The 21805-nt window shown below is 44.3% G+C and overlaps 1 protein-coding gene across 1 annotated transcript in view; it reads left to right on the forward strand.

Annotated features, from left to right (window-relative positions):
- Nucleotides 1–267: 267 nt before the first annotated feature.
- The window catches only part of BNC1 (basonuclin 1), a 33457-nt gene continuing 11919 nt past the window's right edge, over nt 268–21805 (forward strand). The window contains exon 1 of the mRNA XM_015427223.1: nt 268–335. Within this exon, the coding sequence (XP_015282709.1) occupies nt 327–335 (9 nt within the window). The 5' untranslated portion in view covers nt 268–326. The remainder of the gene's footprint in view (nt 336–21805) is intronic.

Below are 21805 nucleotides of genomic sequence, written 5' to 3' on the forward strand. Positions count from 1 at the left end.
ATGCCGAAACACTCCCCTCTGGACTGCAGAGGTGGGAGCATCCCAAAGAGGTGAGCGGGAGAGACAGTCTGAACTCAGGACTGTAGGTTCGGAAGGAGATCAACCAAGGGGGAGGGGTCTGATTTCACTCCCCTGTGCACAGTATGAGCACACACCAGACCTGGAGGTGCTCTGCTTCAGACGAGGCTAAAAAGACCGAGGCGGGTGATGAGTCTGCCTTCCTTACTTGTACAGACAGGAATGTTTCCTGCTTTCTTCTTTGTACAACTCACAGCAAAGGGGATGGGAAACTGTTTTATAGCTCTTGAACCACATGCACCGTAAGAATGTCAGAGGTAAGGAAACTTTTCTGTAGTTGTACGTAAATTTGGATTTGATTCTTTGCCTCTACAAGCTCTCGCTTTGTAGAATAGTGTTGTGTTTTGAGTTTGGAGTTGTTTCTTTTCTTATTTACTGTAATAGTTTTGATGCGTCATGCTTTAGTGAACAATAACATTTCACAGGGATATTGGTGCTGGTGTAAATTTGTTATTTAACTCGAAATATTCTATCTGGCTAACAGCCCTCTCCTAACCATGTTTAGTCAGAAAATAATCCAATTGATTTCAGACTAAATTTAAAGATAAGCATGCCTCCTTATAAAATGCTAGCCTTTAAGCTGAAATGCATGCTAAAATTACCTATTCCTTGCCTTTTGCCCTTAAATTATGGATAATAAATATGATCAATCAGGATCAGGCCTCCGATAATTCTCTTCCCTGTCGAACCAGCAGCAACATCTGTAAATCACAATGACGACGATGTTTAATTGTACAGGTCCGGGATGTACATTAATAGCTATAAAATTAATGATTTGTGACTTCAATGCATTCAGAGTCAAGTGCTCTAAGCAAATACATTCTCATTATCATGACATATAAAATGCACGGGAGACCAGACAATGTAATTTTTGCTAAGGAAGTTCTTTGAAAATTAGCTTTAGAATAGTGTGTGCCCTTTGCTGGCCACTCTATATCCTGGAAAAGAGGCAGAAACTCTTGGGAGATTCCCGTTAGCACGTTGTCTAAGAGTTGTGTTGCCAGTGTTTTAAAATGATGGCTAAACAGTACCTTGGGAAAGCAAGAGTTCTGCTGCTTCTGGGTTTTCTTTGCTCTGTAATTTCATCCCATGAAAGCATGATTTCAAACTCTCAGTCAGTCTCTAGACTATCTTGTTGGCTTAGTTAAAAATACAAATAATTTTACTTTCCTGCTCAATTAACAGATAAAATGCTTTCCGCATCCCCTCCTTCCCCTTCCTTTCTCCCAGTTTTTAAAAAGCATACCATTGTGTTGTTTTCAAACAAAAAAAAAATTGGGAGATGACAGACAGAAGGCTTCTAAAAGGCATACAAGATATCTTTTCCTGTTTAGAAATGTTGCAAAGGGGGGAGAAACTGCAGAGCTTTCACAAAAATGTCTCAGACTTGTGATGCTAGTTCCCCCCCCCTTTTTTTAAAGTTATAGGGAAAGAGAAAACTAAAAGTGTTCCTGTTTAATAGCACTGAAAATTGTACCACTAGCATATGCCATGGAATGATTATTTCAACTAGATTTTAAAACTGCATCCACTGTTTTTCGAAAAGTGTGCATTCTTGAGGGAGCTGGTTTGGGTTCAGCCTGCTGCTAGAGTATTTTAGAAATCCATTCTTTTTAAATATTTCTTGTTTTGATCATGCAGTTCTTTGGCTCCTTGAACCTTGAGAGGTGATTGTTTGTCTTTTCTTCTGGTGAGCGAACTCTCTCTGCTGCTGTGTTGCAAAACCTTGAGGCACTGTTGCGCTCCTTTCAGTGCACCGGGAAGCCAGCAACTGAAGTCAGCTTCATTAGTTTCACTGATGGCACAACAGTGCGTGGCTGGTGTTGCCGCTTCCTTCCAGCTAGACCCCAAGCATGACTGGGGCTGCCTGGGTTTGGATAAGCTTGTAAGGATATGTCAGCCAGATGTGACAAGATTGTCAAGAGGCAGGGAAAGGAGGAGATCTGATATTAATCAGTGCATAGCTCGGAGCCAAACTTTCTCAAATGCAGTGTAGTAACATGTTCTTCTCATTTACTGGCTCCTCTTTTGTGGCTAGAGATCTGCCACTGTGCGCCTTTGACGGTTAAAGGGAATGCCAGTTAATCGCCTTTAATTGTAAAGACGAAGATGGTGGGTGGGGTGGAGAAAATGAGTGTACACTGCTGTCCATTAACTTTAACTTAAAAAAAAAAAAACCACCCTACAGTGCAGAGTTAATGCTGTTGACACAAACACTCAGCCAAGAGTGAAAGTTCTGAAAACTTGGTTGTGTCAAAGGAAAGAGATCCTAAAAAGTGCAATCCTAAAAAGAGCTACACACTTCTACCTCCATTGAAGTCAAAGGGCTTAGAAAGGTGCAACTCTGTTTAGGATTACTCTGTGGAAGTCCCTTATCTTTTCTGTAACTTTTGGGTCACAACTCAGATTACAGGAGATGCATTAAATGTTCTTTCATTCTATTTTTCCTCCCTCAGAAGCATAGCTGGTCCTTTTGGACAGCTATCCTGAGCAGAGTTACATCTAAATCCATTTACTTCGATGGATTTAGAAGGGTGTATCTCTGCTCAGGTGTGCACTGTTAAATAACTGGTGAAGAACATTCCCAGTAAAAGTGTGTCCATTTCTAGTGTGGTGTCATGGTCAGAGTGCTGAACTAAGATCTGGAAGACCCAGGTTCAATTTTCAATGCTCTGCTCTTGCATGACGCTTTCTGGGTGATCTTTGGCCAGTCGCTACCTTTCAGCCCAATTCACCTCACAGAATTGTGAGAATAATGTGGGAGCGGGGAGAACAATGTATGCCATCCTAAATTTTTGGAGGAAGGGAGGAATTAAAATGTCCAGAATAAACAATTGTTCTTCTGTGACAGTATTGGACTAATAGATAAGCCAGCTGTAACCTTTTGTATTATGACATTCTTACCCAAATTGCACAGTATTGACACTCTAGGGCAGTGATGGCAAACCTTTTAGAGACCGAGTGCCCAAACTGCGACCCACAACCCACTTATTGCAAAGTGCCGATACAGCAATTTAACCTGAATACTGAGGTTTTACTTTAGAAAAAACAACTCATACATTAACTTAAGATGATCCAAACAAAGTAAGGAAAGCAATCCCAAATGCTTTCATTTACTTAAAATTATTTGGCAGAGAATCCGACACTTTAATGATGGTCTGGGCCTGGCTGGGGCGATGGTACACGTGCCCACAGAGAGGGCTCTGAGTGCCACCTCTGGCACCCGTGCCATAGGTTCGCCACCACTGCTCTAGGGAATCATAAGAACCAGTTACGCACAGGCAATTGGTACTGAAATCAGAAGATAGGTCTATATGAAATCAGAAGATAGAGCTATCTATAGTAGGAGGAAAGGTCTATCGACAGAGGATAGATCTGTGCATGTCTGTTAGCTGCCTTGAGTCCCCAGAGAAGGGCAGACTATAAATATTGTAATACATGCATATAACTGGGAGCACATTTGAAACCTCCAACGTCAGGGATAGTTCATATTTCTAGATGCAGGTGATTCAGCTTGTGATCTTCCGGTGGCTACTCACCACTGAAGACAATACTAATCTACAGAAACCTTTGTTTGATCCAACAAGGTTACCAGCACAGAGCCACAAATGATCACCACGTCTTTGTTTCAGTTTTGTTATTATGAAGCTTTCAAACACTACAGACATTTGTTCTGGGATCTGAGACAGATCCTTTATCCTCAGCAATGAAAACTTCATCTAATATCCACAGGATTAGACCAGGCATGTCCAGAAAAACTGAGTCAATCAGTCAGCAGATGCATTCTCTGACAGCTTCCTTCCAAGCAGACCCATTGACTTTAGTAAGGCTTGTGGAAAATAAAAGGTTTTAGAACCTGACAATCCCTCATTATAGAGGAGCGTTTATGCTCATTGGGTTAAATTCTTTCCCCTCAGCCGTACTGAAAGGCCAATGTACAGGCATAGGGTATTTGGACCAAGTTCGTAAATATGGATCTGGTCAGCTTGAACATATTTTATTGGATAGATCCAGGTGGGTAGCTGTGTTGGTCTGAAGCCCTAGAATAAAGTTTGAGTCCAGTGGTACATTTAAGAGGTTTTATTCAAGGTATAAGCTTTTGTGTGCAAGCACACTTCTTCAGATACACTGTTGGTCTTAAAGGTGCCACTGAACTCATATTTTATTAGACTCTAAAATCTGGTATGATTTAAGATAAATATATTTGTCCTCCCCCTTGATAGGTTATGTGAATTTACCATCTCAAAAAATCATCCAGTTTTTCCTTGTAGATGGGGATTGGAAAACTACCTTAGCAGTTGCTAAATATTTAGCTGTGGTCTCAATTGGATCTCGATCTGTTCAAGAGTTTTGAGTCAAAAGAACAGTAAGATAAGAAGAAGGGTTTAAGATATCAGGAACAACTTACCTGCCCTTAGATTTTCTTGTCACATCTTGTACATTACAATGAATTCTGAAATTTGGTAGAAATTCCTTAGCAAATATCTGGGAAGTTCAAAAACACCTCTGAGGTATGGTAATGAAAGTGATCCTGGTCTCAAAAATGAGATTCTCAACATTCACTTCTGGGGAAATAAATAGAGTGCATTCACAAGAATAATCTAGAGTTGTCAACATTTTCAGATGTGCAAACAGGCACCAAGTCAGTCCTCAAGCATGCTTGCCAGTGTTTTCATATGTGAGGCTTAAATTAGCTTCTAGGCTTCACTCCCTCTGTTTATGTTAACAATTGATCATTTATAATGCAGAAAAGGCAGAGGAGGGGCATTTGTCATGCAAATGACCATTTCTAGCCAGAGTAAGTTTTAACATTTCCATTCAGCCTAAAACAGATTTAATCCTTCATTCCTATGAAAACACCCTCAGTGGTTTCAGTTAGGGCTTTTTGTGTGTGTGTTGACCTGAATATGTGTGTTTCAGATTGCAGTCTGGCACTCAAACTTAAACTATTGCATAAGTGTGTCATTCCCTCTGCTGCCAAAGTTAGGGCTGGATTCAAAGTGGGGCCATTTGCCTGGCTTCAAGGCCTGGGGGTCAGGGTCAGGCTTAGGGTTGCCAATTCCAGGTTGGGAAATACCTGGAGTTTTGGGGAGAAACAGCCTGTGGATGGTGGAGTTTGGGAGGGGAGGGACCCCAGCCAGGGTATAATGCCATAAAGTCCACCATCCGAAGCAATAATTTTCTTGAAGGGAGCTGTTGTAATTCTGGAAGATCTCCAGGCCCCACCTGGAGGCTGGCAACCCTGAAACAGGTGGGAGGCATCCCAAGCAGGGCGGGGGGGGCACCCTGAGGCACTGTCCACTGTCTGGAGGGCCATAACTAGGCTGAAAGGTAGGACAGAAATGTTTTCAATAAATAAATAAATCACGTTAAAGAGCAAACAGATAATTCGTTGTTCAAATGGCTAAGATAAAACTCTGTTCTTCATGAGAAGGTTCATTGTCTCTTTTATTTTAAATGTAAGAAATAACTTTTTTAAAAAGCCAGGTTTAAAGGCTTTTCCTCTTCCCCAAGTAGCTAGTGCTCATTAAGGGATCCTAACTGTCCACTTGAAAACCAAATGACACTTTAGCGTGAAAGACAATTTAAAAAAAAAAAACATCCTCCAGAAAATATTTTTGTCCTTTTAAAATGGTGTAATTGCCTTTGGTAGTATGAAACAGTGGAAAACGCTGTGTAAGTCTCTAACCTTGTAGAAAATATCTGGTGTATATATCTCACATGATTGTGTTTATAATGTATAGAATAGTACAAACTACAGCTATCTGAGATTTCTCCGTTTAGGATTTTCTTTTTTCTGTTTTTTAGAGGAAAACGTTATTTAAAATAATTATATTGATTCTGTTGTTTAGCTGAAAAATATGCTAGTGAAAAACGCATGTGGTGCTTAACAGAAATATGGACAGCTTCTGAGCTCAGAAAACCTTCCTCATTCACTTCACTTGCAAGATCTCGGAGTCTAACCCTTCCGTTCATCAGCACAATGCTGCCCTTTACATTGAGATGAATTAGGAGAAAGCTCTCTGCATGTAGACAAGTGCACATCAGAATTTGGATCAGTACAGCTCTCTTTTGTGTTTTATGCATGTATAATAATAATAATTTTGTAATTTTGTTGTAAAAGTTTGTTGTAAAAAAAGTATACGGCATGGGGAGATTGCCATTGTGTTATATTATTTCATCTCTTACTTTTAGCTACTTATATATAGTAATAAAGCATTAAGACCCTAAGTTACTACTAGTTACTAAGGTACTATTAATAGTCTGATTTGTAGTGCTGCGTATGTGTACCAATTTGGGTTTTATATATTTGGATTTTAGAGTGGCTAACATTCCCTAGCTACTATACATGATATCAGACTTTACATTCCTTAGGTACTATACATGATATCAAACAACAATGTTACAATTCTTTATCTTTCACAAATTGCTCTAATTTAACCCAGCACCTATAGTATATATCCTGTTGTACGACACACAGTTGTAATTTGGTATGGGAAAATGGTTGCCATCGTTATCCCAAGGAATACACCAGAACAGCATCATCTGTTGGTCCAAAACATATTGCTGAAAGGAATACACACACACAAGCTACAATTTAAGGAACAGTGGTATACAGCTTTTGAAAGTTAGTGTTTCCCTAGCAATTCTCATTGTATATTATTTTGAATGTCTCCTTTTGCTGGACTTTCCATCACACATCATCCACCTTATACATTTGCAAATGTTAGAGAAGCAAGCTTCCTAATAAATGTCTATTTTTATTTCACACCATGGTTTTTGAAATTTTGCTGCTAGTTTCCAGGTTAATCCCTAAAGGATCAATGTTTTGGCTCAAATGTTGAGAGGTATTGTTTGTTTGTTTGCTTGCTTGGAGTGTCCAACTGGCAGTTAACCAAGAAGCACACTAGATCTGTTACCAGACCCAGTTCAGTATGAATCTTCTGGGGGGAGAGGGGCCCATTACATACGCACATCTTACTACAGATTTTCAGAGCAGTAAGCCTTTAAACTTGACTTCAGATTCTGTGCCTGCCTTATACCCACCATTCTTTTTTCTCTGGTGTATTCATTCTGCAGCTACAATTTTAAAAACACTTTTCTAAATCGCAGTGGAACGTCATTTATGACATGTGGGGGATGGTGTCCAAAGTCTTTTTTTTTTTTTAATTTATGCAGTTGCCCTGTCACAGCTGTGCAGTAGTGTCCAGCAAGTGCCTTCCATTTAAATCCTTGTGGATCAGGTTTTGCGCATGCATTTTAGTGTTAGTTCATTGAATGAAAGGGAACAGAAAAGAACTCAGGCAAAGGGCGAAAACCGATGTTGAAATTGACAAGACTTTTCTTTAAAAAAACCCTGGCAAGCAGCTGAGAAGCCCCATTTTCCATATTGCAGAGCAGTAGGGAATTCTCTGCTGTGTTATCAGCCACTGTGAAAAATGGGAGTCACACAATCTCATAATACCGGGGAACATGTTGTGTGTGCAGAATACATGGTAGAACCCACTGGCATTGCAAGCTGTGATCATTGGCAACATATGTTATGTGTGCACGCGAGCCTGTGCAAAGTAAGCTGCAACTCCACCATGCTTTGCACAGAGCTTCAATTTGTATGGGGGAGGAGTCCTCTGGCAGAAGCTCTGAAGAGCTTTTTTAGTCTTGTGCCATTAAATTGAAAATGGGGGGGGGGGTTTTCACTGATACTTTAGTGAAGCTGCATAGTAATGCTAATTTCGTGCCCTTCCTTACAAATTTGCTTGGTTTTCTCTTTGTGATTCTCTGCACATTGGTTGTGATCTTGGCAGATTTTTAAAGACTGTCCTGTGTAGATTACACTCTTCCTCCCAAGCAGTTCTTAAATTTAGCAGTTTGCAGAAGGCCATTTTAATGTTAGGCTTCCAGAGACTGCCAAAATGGTCGCCAGCCCCAAACTTTGTTCACTAAAGCAGGAAAGAGGAAAACGTTTTCAAAGCTTTAGGCTCCCCATCCCAGTCTCCCCCTCTCCCTCTCTCTTTATGTCTCATGTCAATTTCATTCCACACTGATGAAATGTTTTGGGGGGGGTTTGCACTGGGGACGCTGCTGTTTGACTCCTCTCTGATCTCCCTTTCAACTAAATACTAGCAGGGAACTAAACCTCATGCAGCTCCATTTAAATTTGCCCCATCATTTACATTTTTTAATTCGGTGATCCAAGACTAGCAATAGTCTCATACTACTTGTCAAAAAAATAAAAAATTTAAAATGAAGGGGAAATGGGGTCTGTACACCAATAAAGGGGGGAGGATGGCGGAATGTGCAGAGTGGGCGGAACAACCTCGATGTGGGCGAGGAGTGACCTTCAAGGGGTAGCAAAAGGGAAACCAAGGGAACCAAGGGAATCTGTATGCTTTTGAGTTACCTTCAGCTTGGAAGCAAAACAAGGGAAAAATCAGTACAAAAGCATTCTCAGAAAACCCGGGAAAACAGCAACCAGAAAGTGAATTGAGCACTGAAGGGAGGAAAATCAATGCAGAATGACAAAGAAAGCCCAATGGACATGCATGGAGAAAGCGAGAGAAAACACCTGTGCATAATAGGCCAGAGAGAGACCAAAAATTACGTTGTTAACAGGCAGTGACCTTGTGAAATGGGCACACAGTGGCAAAAGAGAAGGAGTTTCGAAACCCGAAAAGAAACAATGTTTCGGAGTAATCTAATGAAAGATTCTAAATGTCTGATGGCACCTAAAAAACTAGATTCCAAGAGTTTAAAAAAATCTTATTTACATCCCAGCCAGTATCGAGCTCAGCAGTGTGTTTAGCACAAGCTGTAAATCACTTTCTTCCCATCATGTACACAGGCCTGAGAATTTAGCATTTAGATGTTCTAATGACCTAAACTGCTCTCAGGGAAGAATTTCTACCTTAATCCAAAAGTTGATGGTCCCAGATAGAGAGATCTGTTTTCCACTGCAGCTTGACAAATCTGGCAGCTCTGCTGATGGTCAGCTTGACTCAGGAGCCAATCCACCTTTACCTTCTGGAAACTCTGTGGGGAAATGTAAAATTAAATGACGGGAGTGAGGGCCTTCCCCCCTGCCCCAGGTTCTATTGCAAAAAGAAAACGCTAAGTGGTATATGGTTGTGCTTTGGGAACTTGCTTTATTACTGCGCAGGTGACAATATCCTAAAGTGTTGTGGGTCAGCCTGATCAAGCTGATCCCGATAAGGTTGAAAGTGATGACAATAATCAGGAAGCATTTGACACAGGGCCTTGGCCGCAACCCACCAATGACAGCGGGATTGCAAAAGCTGCTGCAGCCCCTCCAACAAAGGTGCTGTCATTGGAAGACAGTGTTCCAGAGGCCCAGGATCAAGGCTTGGATGAGATTCCCCAGGCGGCTTCACACACACCCCATCCTCGAAGCTGCAGGAACGCTGGCGGCAAATGGCGCAGCATGCATTTAGCACCTCGGCGGCACCTGGGGCTAACAAGACAGGACAATCATCCACTCACTAGCTCAACATGTTCCAGCTGTGCATCTAGTATAAATGAGGAAGCGGGAGACGAGCAACAAGTCACCAAACCTCAGACTCTGTGACCACTGCTCTAGACTCTATTCTGCTCCTGTGACCCATGGACTGATTCTTGACTCTGACTTCTGGATTTTTCCTAACTGCGTTAGTGAATTACTTTGGACTGCTAGACCTTGTTTCTTGGATAATCCTCTGAAATTAGTTTTGCCTTTCCGGTAACTGACTTCTGGCCCAAACTCTGACCCTGACTTTGGAACTCTGTTTCTCACCTGACCATGCCCCCAGTCAAAGGGACAAAATTGTAGAGCTCCTCTTAGGTGTGTGCTGCAAAAAAAAAAAAAAAAAAGAGTGCAAGCAGGGTAGAATTTTTTCCCACTGGCAAAAATCGATAGAATTCCAAGGTTTGTTTTATGCCCTTTTCTATTTATGGAAAGAAAAGTGTAAGTGGTAAGTGGTAAGTGGCTGTGTGTTGGGTACAATGTTTAATACTGTGGAGATTATAATATCATAAAAGGAGAAATTTACAGAATTATTTTATATGTATTCTGTCAAAAAAGTGCAATGAGGGTGTTAGATCGCCGCTAACAAAGATCCGGAGAGTGATTTCAACAACAGTGATCAGCTTTATTGTAGGTATGAACAAGCGCTTGAAAGAAGTCATAACCAGAACAACTTAACATTGGGAGCTAGGCTCCTTTTAAACATTCCCGGGCTAACGTAGCCACGCCTATTTACAATAAACAACCACTGAGGTTGTGCAGATAACGTCCAATGAAAGTCCTTCCCTCGCAGGGAATTGGTACAGTTCTGATTGGTCGCTGTTGTGGAGCGGCCAATAGCAAGTTGGCTCGGAGGAGCCTTCCTCTGGCTCGAGCTTATCATGGAGAGTTAATGCAGCGATTCATGTAAGCCTTTTCGAATACACCACAGAGGGTGTAATTCCTCCTTTGCAGATTATTTCCAAAAGGTGTGTGAAGTTCCAAGCGGTCTTTGTTTAAATTGACTAGAACAAAACTACACCTGAAGTTGCCTTGTGTGGAAGAAGCATTGGCTGCGGTCACACGGAGCATTAGCCACCCTAGAGAGACCGAAGATAGGCGGATTTTCCGGGCGCGATCTCACCGCCACATATGGGAAGCGTAGAGCTCCCGTGGCTCAACCGAGGCTTCCCTCCGAAGATGCGCGGCAAAAAACTAGTACCTCGGAGGTACTAGTTTCCGGAAACCGCGGGGCAAGGGCGGGCGTCTGATCGCGTTTCCGGTGGCATCCGGCGTCCGCCCATGTCCCCTCGCAAACAGGTCATTTTCCCCCCAAGGCTCCACAGATGCGCACAAGCACCCAACGGAGCATGCGCACACTTCAGTTTTAAAAAGTAAACAAAAAACCAAAAAAAACCCGTTTGCCGCCCCGCCCCGCTTCTTTGCCTGTGGTGTGATTGGCACCTCCACGGGACCTCAACCGGATGTCTGATCTCGCAGTCGCACGTCGCACGTTAGTTTGCCCCGGGGCAAACAGCCACGCTTCCCCCCCGCATTTTCCAGTCCGTGTGACCGGGGCCATCTACTATCAAGAGCTTAGATTTGTAATAGAGCTAAGACAGGAATCTTCTGGTTCGAATCTCTGTTTTGCCAAAAGCTTACTACGTGGCATTTGACAAGTCGTAGAATCTCAGCCTCTCACTTTAGTAACAGGGTAATAGTACAGGCCTACCTTACAAGACTGTTTCAAGAGTTACTGAGCTGAAGTGACCTGAGCACTTTGGAGTTGAATGGAACATATAACAAATATCAACATATACTAGCAAAATAGATGTAGTTGTGAACGATGCGTACAGTGAGATATAGGGTTACCAACCTCTAGGTGGGGCCCGGAGATCTCCCAGAATTACAACTGGTCTCCAGACTACAAAGAACAGTGCCCCGGAGGAAATGGCTGTGCTGGAGAGTGCACTGTATGTGGCATTAGACCCCACCAAGATACCTCCCCTCCTCAGGCGTCACTCCCAGTTTCCCAACCCAGAGCTATCAGCCCTGGATAGTTCATGGTCTTCCAACAGGGTGCATTTGCAATGCATTCCCTTTAGATACAGAGGCATTATATAGCTGTATATTTTTATTCCACGCTTCATCCAAAGAGCTTAGGGTGGCACATAAGACTCTTCCTCCCCAACTTTATCCCCACAACAACTCCATATTGCTCCCATCTGCAGAATATTTGTTGATAAGATCTGCCCAGCCCAGTATCATAGAATCACAGAGTTGGAAAGGACCTCCAGGGTCATCTAGTCCAACGCCCTGCACAATGCAGGAAATACCTCCCCACTAGCCCAGTGACCCCTGCTCCATGCCCAGAAGATGGCCAAAAAAACAAACAAAACAAACAAACAAACCCTCCAGGATCCCCAGCCAAACTGTCATATACTCCCTGTTTATTAGGGGTAGGTAGGGTTTCCAAGTCCCTTTAAACTCACCGGCGGGGGAGGCTCCGGATGTGTGCGCAGCACATCGACGGAAGTGACATGCGACGTCACTCACGTTGGGGGCGTGGCCCAGATCGTCGGGGGGGAAGCCATATGGTTTTCCCCCCACGATCTGGGCCACACCCCCAACGTGAGCGACATGGAGGTGATGCAGCTTTGGGGGGCGGAGTTCCCCCCGGGGCCCGATTCCGCCGCTGTGGAAATCGGGCCTCCAACGTGGGGGTTTCCCCGCCCCCCGCCCCCACTTGGCGGCCCACGGGGGAGGTAGGCCCATCTTTTTTTTGGGGGGGGAGGTGTTATGGATACCTTTGTAACATTTTGTGAGTTCAAGTTTGAGTTAAATATGGGGGGGTGCATCTTGACTCCAATGCCTATGCATTTCAATGCACCTGGACACCCAATGGCAGTGTACGGTTTCTGTTTTGGCCCCACACACACACTACACACACTTCAGTGCCCATCCAGGCTGTAAATGTGGCTGAATGTATTTCAGCTGCAGCAAGAACAATCAGATCTGGTATAAGATGAAACAATTCAACCTTTTTAAAGGTAACTGTTAGGTTTGTGTGGTGGAAGGTATATATTGCAAGGACTTTCTTACAAAAACCACCCCTGGAAGGTAGTTGCAGAATAAATTAACATAACTTGAGGTCGAGAAGAAGCTCTGTGTGGGGGTGGGGAGGCACGCTCAGAGATTCTTGGTGTGAGAATGGGTACTGCAAATTCACAAGTTGTAGAGTAGTTAGAATGTCAGACTAGGACTGGGAGACCCAGGTTCAAACCACCCGCACTGCCATAGAAGTTCAGTGGGTGACTTTGAGTGACTCTGTCTCAGCCTAACCTCTCTCACAGGAAGGACAAAATGGAGGAGGGAACCATGTATGCCACCCTGAGCTATGGATAAAAAGGAACCTAATAAATAAATGTATCCCTACATTCACCTGTGAGATGTTGGGGCATATTCAGTCTGAGGAGTGGAAGCTAGCCCGTAGCTAACATGGGGCCCACGGGGCCTGGTCCCCTAGTGTTTCTTCTGGGCCCCCTCCCTCCAGGGCTGCCCCCAAGGTGCTCCAACTGACCACCTGCACTGTACTTTCATTTCATTAGCTGGTGCCCCCCCCCCGAGGCCCCCTTCCAAAGAATTCCCTAGCTACGGGGCTGAGTGGAAGGCACATGTTTCTTTCAGTGCAACAGTTTCCTGAAGGGCTGCACATTACTTTCCTCCAAGGGAATGCTGCCCACTTAAATTGGAGACAGTAAAGAGGGCACATGCAGGAAAACTCTTTGGATCAGAACAGAACTAAACCTCCTTCCTGCTCTGAGGTGATCCCAGCCTCTGAGAATGAAGCCTACTACTTATCTGTGACACCCTGTCCCTTAATGTCCCCATCCTTTTAATGAGCCATGCTAAGGATACATGCACAGTCCCAAAATCTGAGTTATTCCCAGGTTACACAAGAGGCAAAACTGCACATCGTAAATCATCCAAGTAACAAATTCATCAATGGTTGCAAATTTGTCAATAAAATAAAATAAACACTGGCATTCAGACTATGATCCACGACTTCTTCCAGTGGTGGCTGCATTTCCCTAGAAGCCCTTAAACTGCAATGAACCAGCTGCAGGAGCATGTTTGGTAGGTTGCAAGCCTTCAGGTTGGGCTTGGAGTTCTCTGAGAATTACAACTGATCTTCATAGGTTACTTCATAGGTTACCCCTGGAGAAAATGGCAGCTTCTGAGGGTAAACACGTATGGTATACCTTCGATTCTGGTGATATCCTGTACCAAATTCCCCCATCCATGGGCCCAAATGCCCAGGAATTTCTCAGGCAGGCCTAATGCTAGATATTTTCCAGAAAGCACCTTACCCTTCTGTCTAGAACATGCCCCACAACCTTCTACAGTGCACAGGGGACCCACAACTTACATAAACAAGGCTTTCCAGCAGATAAGCCAATGTGGAAAAAACCAGGGCCCAAGCGAAATTTCTCCAGGCACACATTGCAGCAAAAGCTAAAGGGAACCCTGCAGCACCTTGAAGCTGGACAGATAGATTTATTGTGGTATTACTTTTCCTGGAGAAGAGCCCACGTCATCCAAGGAAGCAGGCTATTGTGCACAAAAAAAGAAATACTGCCATAAATCTGTCAGTCTTTTAGATGCCACCAAGACTCTCTCTGTTGTTTTGTAAAGGCTGGTGCAGTATTTAAAGCTGATTCCCAGAAGGCCTTGAACAAGGAGGTTTCATAGCTGGAATCTGGAAGCAAAATCTGCATATGCTGGGTCTAAATGAGGTTTGCGGTAGTTAGGACGCTGTATCTCAATTGATGCATTTAATTGTTTAGCAATTGTCTCAGTGCTATTCAGATTAGGCTTGCCATTTGTTTGCCCCCAGTGGCTAAACTACCACCCTTGGATCCAATACCCCATCCATGAGAAAGTGAGGAGCGGGAGAAAAAATGGCCAAAAGTGACCTCCACAGTGATGATCTGGGGATTTTCCCATGTCTCTGTACCATAGAGAGTAAGAGAAATCCCAAGAGAGTCACCTGGAAGTGCCATCACATCCTCCCCAAACGAACCACCATCCCCAGACACACGGCCCTCAGAATCTCCAGGCCTTTGTGGAGGAAGTTCTGGCAGCCCTAATTCAAATGTCGCGAACAAGCTGCCTTGTGATGGGCATCACCCTGCTTAATGACTGGGCCTGCACACTCCTATGTCCTTCTCCTTTCTCCCAGGGTGTTAGGTACACTGAGGTGGCTCCAATTTTTTGTGAGCTCTGAATGCTGGCACCTCAAGCAATGGAGGTTTGTTCCTTTCCCAGGAACTGGGATAATTAATCACAGTTTCATCCTCAGTAGGGATTTGATTTTCTGGGAAAGAAGCAAACCTACATTTATTAAGGTAACCACATTCAATTTATTTACAGTATTTATTTCCCATCTTAGACTCAAAGCGGTGAACAAAGCAACAAGTTGCAAACACATAAAGAAACATCAAAACAATCACCAAGGTGAAAATAAATACCAAAGGTCTGCAAGGTTTGCTGGGTCTACAAAAGAATTTGCCCTCCACCAAATACCTTCTGAAATAAAACCATTTTATGTGCTTTTCTGAATGTAGAAAGCATTATGCAAAGTGGAGTTAGGCTGAGACTCCCATTTTCAGTCTTTGTGCACGCATGCAAGGGAGAGGAAGAAGGGAAGAGGGATCATGTGACCCAGCTGTTGATCAGGTTCATGTCAAGATGGTTTGTGACATCTGGACTGAATAGGGTTGCCAGCTCTGCATTGGATAACACCTGGAGACTCTGGGGGTGGGATCCGCGAGAGGGCAGGGTGTGGGTAGGGCAGGGGCCTCAGCATGGCACAATGCCTTCAAAGCAGCCATTTTCTCCAGGGGAGCTGCTCTCTGTCAGGGGAGATCAGTTGTAAAAGCAGGAGATCCCCAGGCCCCACCTGGAGGCTGGCAACTATGGAACTGAACCCAAGTCTCACTGTTGTTTCTGAACCTAAACAGAATGTTGCAGAATGTACATGGGAGTGCGACAGGTTTACCAGCGTCAAACTGGGGCCTCTAGTTCTCCTGGAATTAAAACTGAGCTCCAGCCTACAGTTCCTCTACAGGAAATGGCAGTGTTGGAAGCCAGACTCTATGTTACATCATAGGGTAGGAGAAATGGAAGATGCAGCTATGGAGGGTGGGTGCCTGCCAATCTTGGCCCTCCCCAAGCACCAACCCCGAATCTCCAGGAACTTCCCAAACTAGATATGGCAACAGGAGAATGAGGTTGCACTGCAGCTAGCCCTGCCCCCAGATATTTGCATATGAAGACAAAAAACTGTGTGTACAAGTGTGTGCCCATAGACTTTGGCCTGATCTGCATCTAGCATTTGCTCTGCTGTTTTACCAAACGCACACTGGAACAGAAGTATGTGTGATTGAGGACCTCCTTTTTATAGAGTTTCTGACTGCACATACAGTGTTTGACCTTGTCTGCGCAATATGTCTATGTGTGTGGGCATCTAGGGGTTAGTCCAGCTAGCCATGACCCTTCTCCTGGTTGACATACATGGAATGCCTGTGCTTTGAACAACTGAACAGGTCCATGGCGTCAGAAGTGTTCACAAATTTCTGGCAGCTACATCAGAAGCATGTGCCTCTGGCAGCTACAATCAGAAGCAAGTAATGAGTAGCCACCAAAATTTTTAAAACACTGCACAAAATGGCTGCTCTGATTATCCCACAATAAAAAGCTGTACACACAGCACGCACATATATATCTCTAGTAGGAAACCTTTCTGAAAGCTAGAGGAGGAAATTTAATCTCTCCAGGGCAGCCTCAGGGCAAATAAAAAGCTTTTTCAAGGGGCTCCTTTATCCTAAGTAGTCAAAGAAGAGGCCTTAAAACTATGCCATATGCTCTTACATGGACCCTGTCCATGTCCTATCACAATCCTCCCCCCCAGAAATGTTGTGTTTGAGCACCACAAATACACCAACAAGGGATGAGGGTGTAGGGGGGGGGGGGGGGGGGGAATGCAAGGAACTGTGTGAGGCCTGCTCCCACATAGCGATTTTCCCTGCACGGAAAGCAGGAAACTCCACAGTAAAGGAGACCATCCAGACAACACTGTGCCCAATCTGTTATGTCTTCATCTGTATTACATCCCATGTAAAGCTTAAGACCTGGACAAGGATTGTAAGCTGGAACAATCCTATTGGCTAATATATGAATAAACTAATCAGAGTGCATCGAAATGTTCAGGAGGGAACCGATCTGATTGGATGTTATCCTTGTAATGCCATTGGTCCTTAACTGTTCTAGGGCATGGCTACTCCAGCCCTGGATAGTTTAGAAGGAACCCTGCTCCACTGTTTGTTGTTGTGTGTTCTTCACTGTTCCTGTTTGAAACCAATAAGGCTGATTCACTGTTACTTACGAGATGGCATTGAGTCAATTCTTAATACAATCTTTGCATGACATGGCCTGGTTTGCATCCCCCCCCTTACTCCAGAGAAAATATAAATTTTTTCTCTGAAGTAAATGGGAAGTTATGGGCCTGCTGTGGATAGAATGTCCATCAGGATGCTGCACTGCAGTGCAGACACGCAGAGCTAAGTTAAGCTCCACCTTCAGAATGGCAGTGCAAATCTTCCCTCCCCCCCAGCCTTTTCCCTGCCAAGACACACTAAAGTTACTGCTCAGCTTGGTTCAGAAAGGGAAATTGAGGTGCAACAGGGGTTACAGGGTGTGGGTGTGCACCCTGTGAAATTGTGTCTGCACTTTCCCACAGGTGAGATGGGAAAGGGGTCAGGGGCTGGCGGCAGTGAGTTACTCAGGAATGGGGGGGGGTTGGTTCCGATTATTTCCACCTGTTCCCATGCTGCATCCTGATGCTGGTGTTTGGGGGGCAGGAACATGTGCTCACGCCCCCAATTTGGATGCAAAGCCTAAGGGTGACATGATTAGAGATGAGCTTGTGTCCAGTGCTGATGTGATGAGGGAAAAGGGACTGAACAAAGGATTGTGCAGGAAGCCTGACCTAAGCTGGCAAAAGGCAACAGATATCTGTAGAGAGTCACAGGCCATGGAAATGGAAATGATGTCTGCAGCAAGCTTTGAGAAATCTGTCCAGGCTGTAGCTCAGGAAGTTTGGAGTAAAGTGTCTCCTTGGCACACACAGAGCCCAAACTAGGAAACAAAGAACTTGCTGTAATAAATCACAGCTTCTATGGGCTGGATGATTCTGGACAAAGCAAAGTATCACAGAACAGCAGAAGGACTATGGAACTCAGTCTGGGTTTGATTGTGATAGGATGGCTTCTCTATGCAATTGCTCAGATGAACCAGATTTATAGGGCCAATTAGAATCTCTTTGGGCACGGTTCTTCCACACACCTTTCCTCCCTCTGCATTTTCACCACTGTGGAGTCAGTTTATTTTCTTCTGAATATGCCTTCAATAAAGAGGATTTTGAAGGGAGGGTGTTGTTGTCATCAGTGGTGTTATTTGGAGTGTCACAACACCACCACCACCCCGTTTTTAAAAACAGCACTAAAAATCTCCCTTATATATAAAAGCCGAATTGTGGTGGCACTTCCCTAGAACATTCCACACACTCCGGAATTGGTTGGGGCCCTGGTGTGTCACTCAGAATCTGTCCCTATCCACTGGCTGCATTGCTTGAGTCTCGCCTCCAACATTCTAAACAGTTTGCTGTCCCCCCCCCCATAGCCAGTCAGAACACAGAGGTTATTTGCATATGTAGCCTCACTGGCCTTTGCCTCAGAGCTCAGAGGTCGTTTGCATATGCGACTTGATTGGCTTTTGCCTCTAACATTCTAAGCAGTTTGCTCTTCTGAGGTAAAATGCGTCCAATCTCCAGGTGAGGGCTGGAGATCACTCAGAATTACAACTTCTTTCCAGATGGCAGAGATCAGTTCCCCTGGAGAAAATGGTGGCCTCTGTATCCTTATATGCTGCTGAGGTGGCCCCCGTATGACAGCCAATGTGACGTAGCAGTTAGGGCTTCAGAGCATGGGAGAGGCTCCAGGTGTGTGTGGGGTGGAAAGCTGAAGAGTGAGGGGGAAATAAAGGTAGGTTGATGATTGGCTGGGAAGGAGATAGGGTTGCCAACTCCAGGTGGGAAATTCCTGGAGATGTGAGGGATGGAGCCTGGAGAGGGTGAGGTTTCAGGAGGCGTGGGACCTCGGACAGGTACAAAGCCATAGATTCCACCCTCCAAACCAACCATTCCCTTCTGGGGAACCATCGTTGCCAATCTCCAGGTGAGGGCTGGAGATGACTCAAAATTATAACTGTTCTTTAGGTAGCAGAGATGAATTCCTCTGGAGAAAATGGCGGCCTCAGTGTCATTATACCCTGCTGAGGTCGCCACAGCAAATTGACACTGAGTGTCCAAGGCCAGGGCACCCGCCCAGAGCCTCTTTCTAGAGGCCGTTGTATTTATTTCTGCAACGGACCTTTTTCCTAGTATTGATATATTGTTTGAGTGCTTTAACAAGAAACTTAGGAGATTTCAGGTACGTCTTAACTAAAAGATCAGCAAGACTGCACAGACTACACTGCAAGACAGCTTGCTTATCATTCTCAGGCCTGGAATAGTGAACTACAATGGATTAGTTCTGGACAGATTTTAGAGCACATGCTCAGTTCATGCAGAGTGGGACTAAGGACCAACAGGTCTAGCCAAAGCCCTGTGTAAACCAAGTATGCTGTCTAGAACATGCATCAGAATCCTTTGTAGTGTGCAGAGATACCAAGGCAAATGCACAAGGATTTTTAGGCAGACACGTCACAATGGCAAGAGAGTCCCCTGAAGTACAAAGGATGTTCTAATCCATTCCTTTCCCCATAACCAATTAAACCTGAACTAGTTGTGATTTTGGCTTCAGCTTTCTTTTTATTGTTGCTCCACCATATTTGTTCTTACAATCTTCCTAAACTGTCTGGGATGAAAGGTAGGATATAAACATTTTAATTAACTAATAAACCAGTGCTGCAATCCTTATACGTTAACATGCTTGAAAACTAGTACTACTTCTTCTACTTCTCCTCCTCCTCCTTCTCTGGTATTTTTGGTACTTTTGAGACCAATATTTTTCTGCCAGTGGCAATGTTTTCTTGTTCCATGTAATCTGTGATTTGTATTGATGTTAGAAAATTCTTTGTAATAATTAATATAATCCTTGGTTATTTGTTTAAGCCTTCTGTTTTATGCTGAATGAACCACAAAAAATAGGGTTGGATCCAAAAGTGTCCTTCCATTCATGAAGGAAAATTTCTCTAAGAATTGGAGGTTTCCTACAGATCTAAGTCAAGATTCACATGCCTTGTTGCTGTTTCTATGCATTATTAGAAGGAAAGGCTAGTATTTCATAATTTTCTTTTCCATTTCCTATTACAGTGACAGAACCAAAAGAGACTCAAACACAGGTGTGATTTAAATCTGCACCTACCAATTAGACACCCCCTAATCAATGCTCCCTCTAAGCTCTGGAGTCTTGTGAGCAAAAATTCTACTTTGTGAGCTACTGCAATAAAGTTGTGAGCGAGTGGTTTGGCTGCTACAGAAATTAGTTTGTTCTGGAGCCATCCTTCCTGAGCTAAGACAAAAATGCATGAGCCAGAGGCTAAAAAACTGAGCTAGCTCACACTAGCTCAGCTTAGAGGGAACACTGGCACTTACCCATTCTCATTTCCAGGCTCCACCTTGAAATTAGTTCATCCTGTTTTGCGTTGGTCCCCCTAACTCTGGTTTCTGTTCTGCTGGGATTTGTCCTTTGATTATGGGGCTGCTTCTGTTTTCATTTATGATTAACCAACTCACATTTTAGTTGATTTAATCTACTGGGTCTGAAACTATTAAAAGCTGAAACCTTACTGTGCAGACCCTTGGTTGCTTTTGTTGTAGCATTAATCTTGCTCCTAACATGGACAGCAGGTTGCGCATAGGAGTCAAATAGAATTCTCTCCTTCCCACTCAATGCTGCCACTATATTGGGTAAGCTGCACTGCTAGGCCACTCTATCCAACCTGGCGCAGTTCCGCAGGGCCTGCAAGACGGAGCTCTTCCGCCAGGCCTTTGCATAGGAGCCGCCGTCGTCACTGTACCACCACCGAGTTGCCATCTTCGATGGTGGATTAGATCTGGAGGTGAGCTGGCCCTGGGCAGACGCCTAGTCAACCGAAGATAGGGCTGCCAACTCCCCCGGTAGGGCGGAAATCCCCCGCCCCGGAGGCTCCGTTCCCAGACGCCAGGGAATTGGGGCCCGGGGGGAACCCCACCCCAGCGTGCGCGTCACCGGAAGTGACGTCGCACGCTGGGGGCGGGGCCACGCCATTTGAGGGGAAAACTTTGTTTTCCCCTCAAATGGCGTGGCCCCGCCCTCTTGGATTAGAAAACTTTACATCAATGAGCACCGCACTTTATTTAATGATTGTTTTATACTGTTTAATGATTGCTTTTATGTTGTTTTAACTGTTGTTATGGCAATTGCCTCTGTTGTAGCCGCCCTGAGCCCGTTGGGGAGGGCGGGATACAAATCTAATAAATAAATAAATAAATAAATAGGTGGGGCCTGGAGTTCTCCTGGAATTACAACAGATTTCCAGACTCCAGAGATCAGTTCCCCTGGAGGAAATGGCAGCTTCAGAGTACAAATTCTATGATATACCATAGATTCTGAGTGTGAAATCCCTCCCCAGATCCCCCCCAGGCACGGCCCCCTAATCTCCAGGAATTTCCCAAGTCAGAGTTGGCAACCCTACACCATCATGGCCATGCCATTTTAGATTTAACAGAGACTATCTGTCGTCTCCTCCCCCAGGCCTCATACAACCCAGTCCTACTTCTGTAGTATTATGTGTCAAAGTGCTCAGAGAGGCATCCGATTTAAGAACTTAAAAATGAATTACCTTTTCTTGGACTACCTGCTAAAAGAAAACAGGGTGTAGAAAAAACCCACTGGAGAAAATCAGTGAGGAAAGAAAGGAAAATCTAATGAAATAAGGGCAAGCTAGTATCTCCTTATATATAATTGAATAGTGGGTGCCAAAGTTCTAATTCTAAAATGCACTCCCTTAGTGTATGGCTGATGGCACTGCTCCTCAGCATATATTGCCACCAATCAGAAGGCAAAGCCCGGGTCCCGCCCACACCACAACTGCTGCGACAACCTGGTCTTTTGCATATGGAAGCTG

The sequence above is a fragment of the Gekko japonicus genome, unplaced genomic scaffold (genome assembly GCF_001447785.1).
Source record: "Gekko japonicus isolate JY-2015 unplaced genomic scaffold, Gekko_japonicus_V1.1 scaffold1102, whole genome shotgun sequence".
Taxonomy (NCBI): domain Eukaryota; kingdom Metazoa; phylum Chordata; class Lepidosauria; order Squamata; family Gekkonidae; genus Gekko; species Gekko japonicus.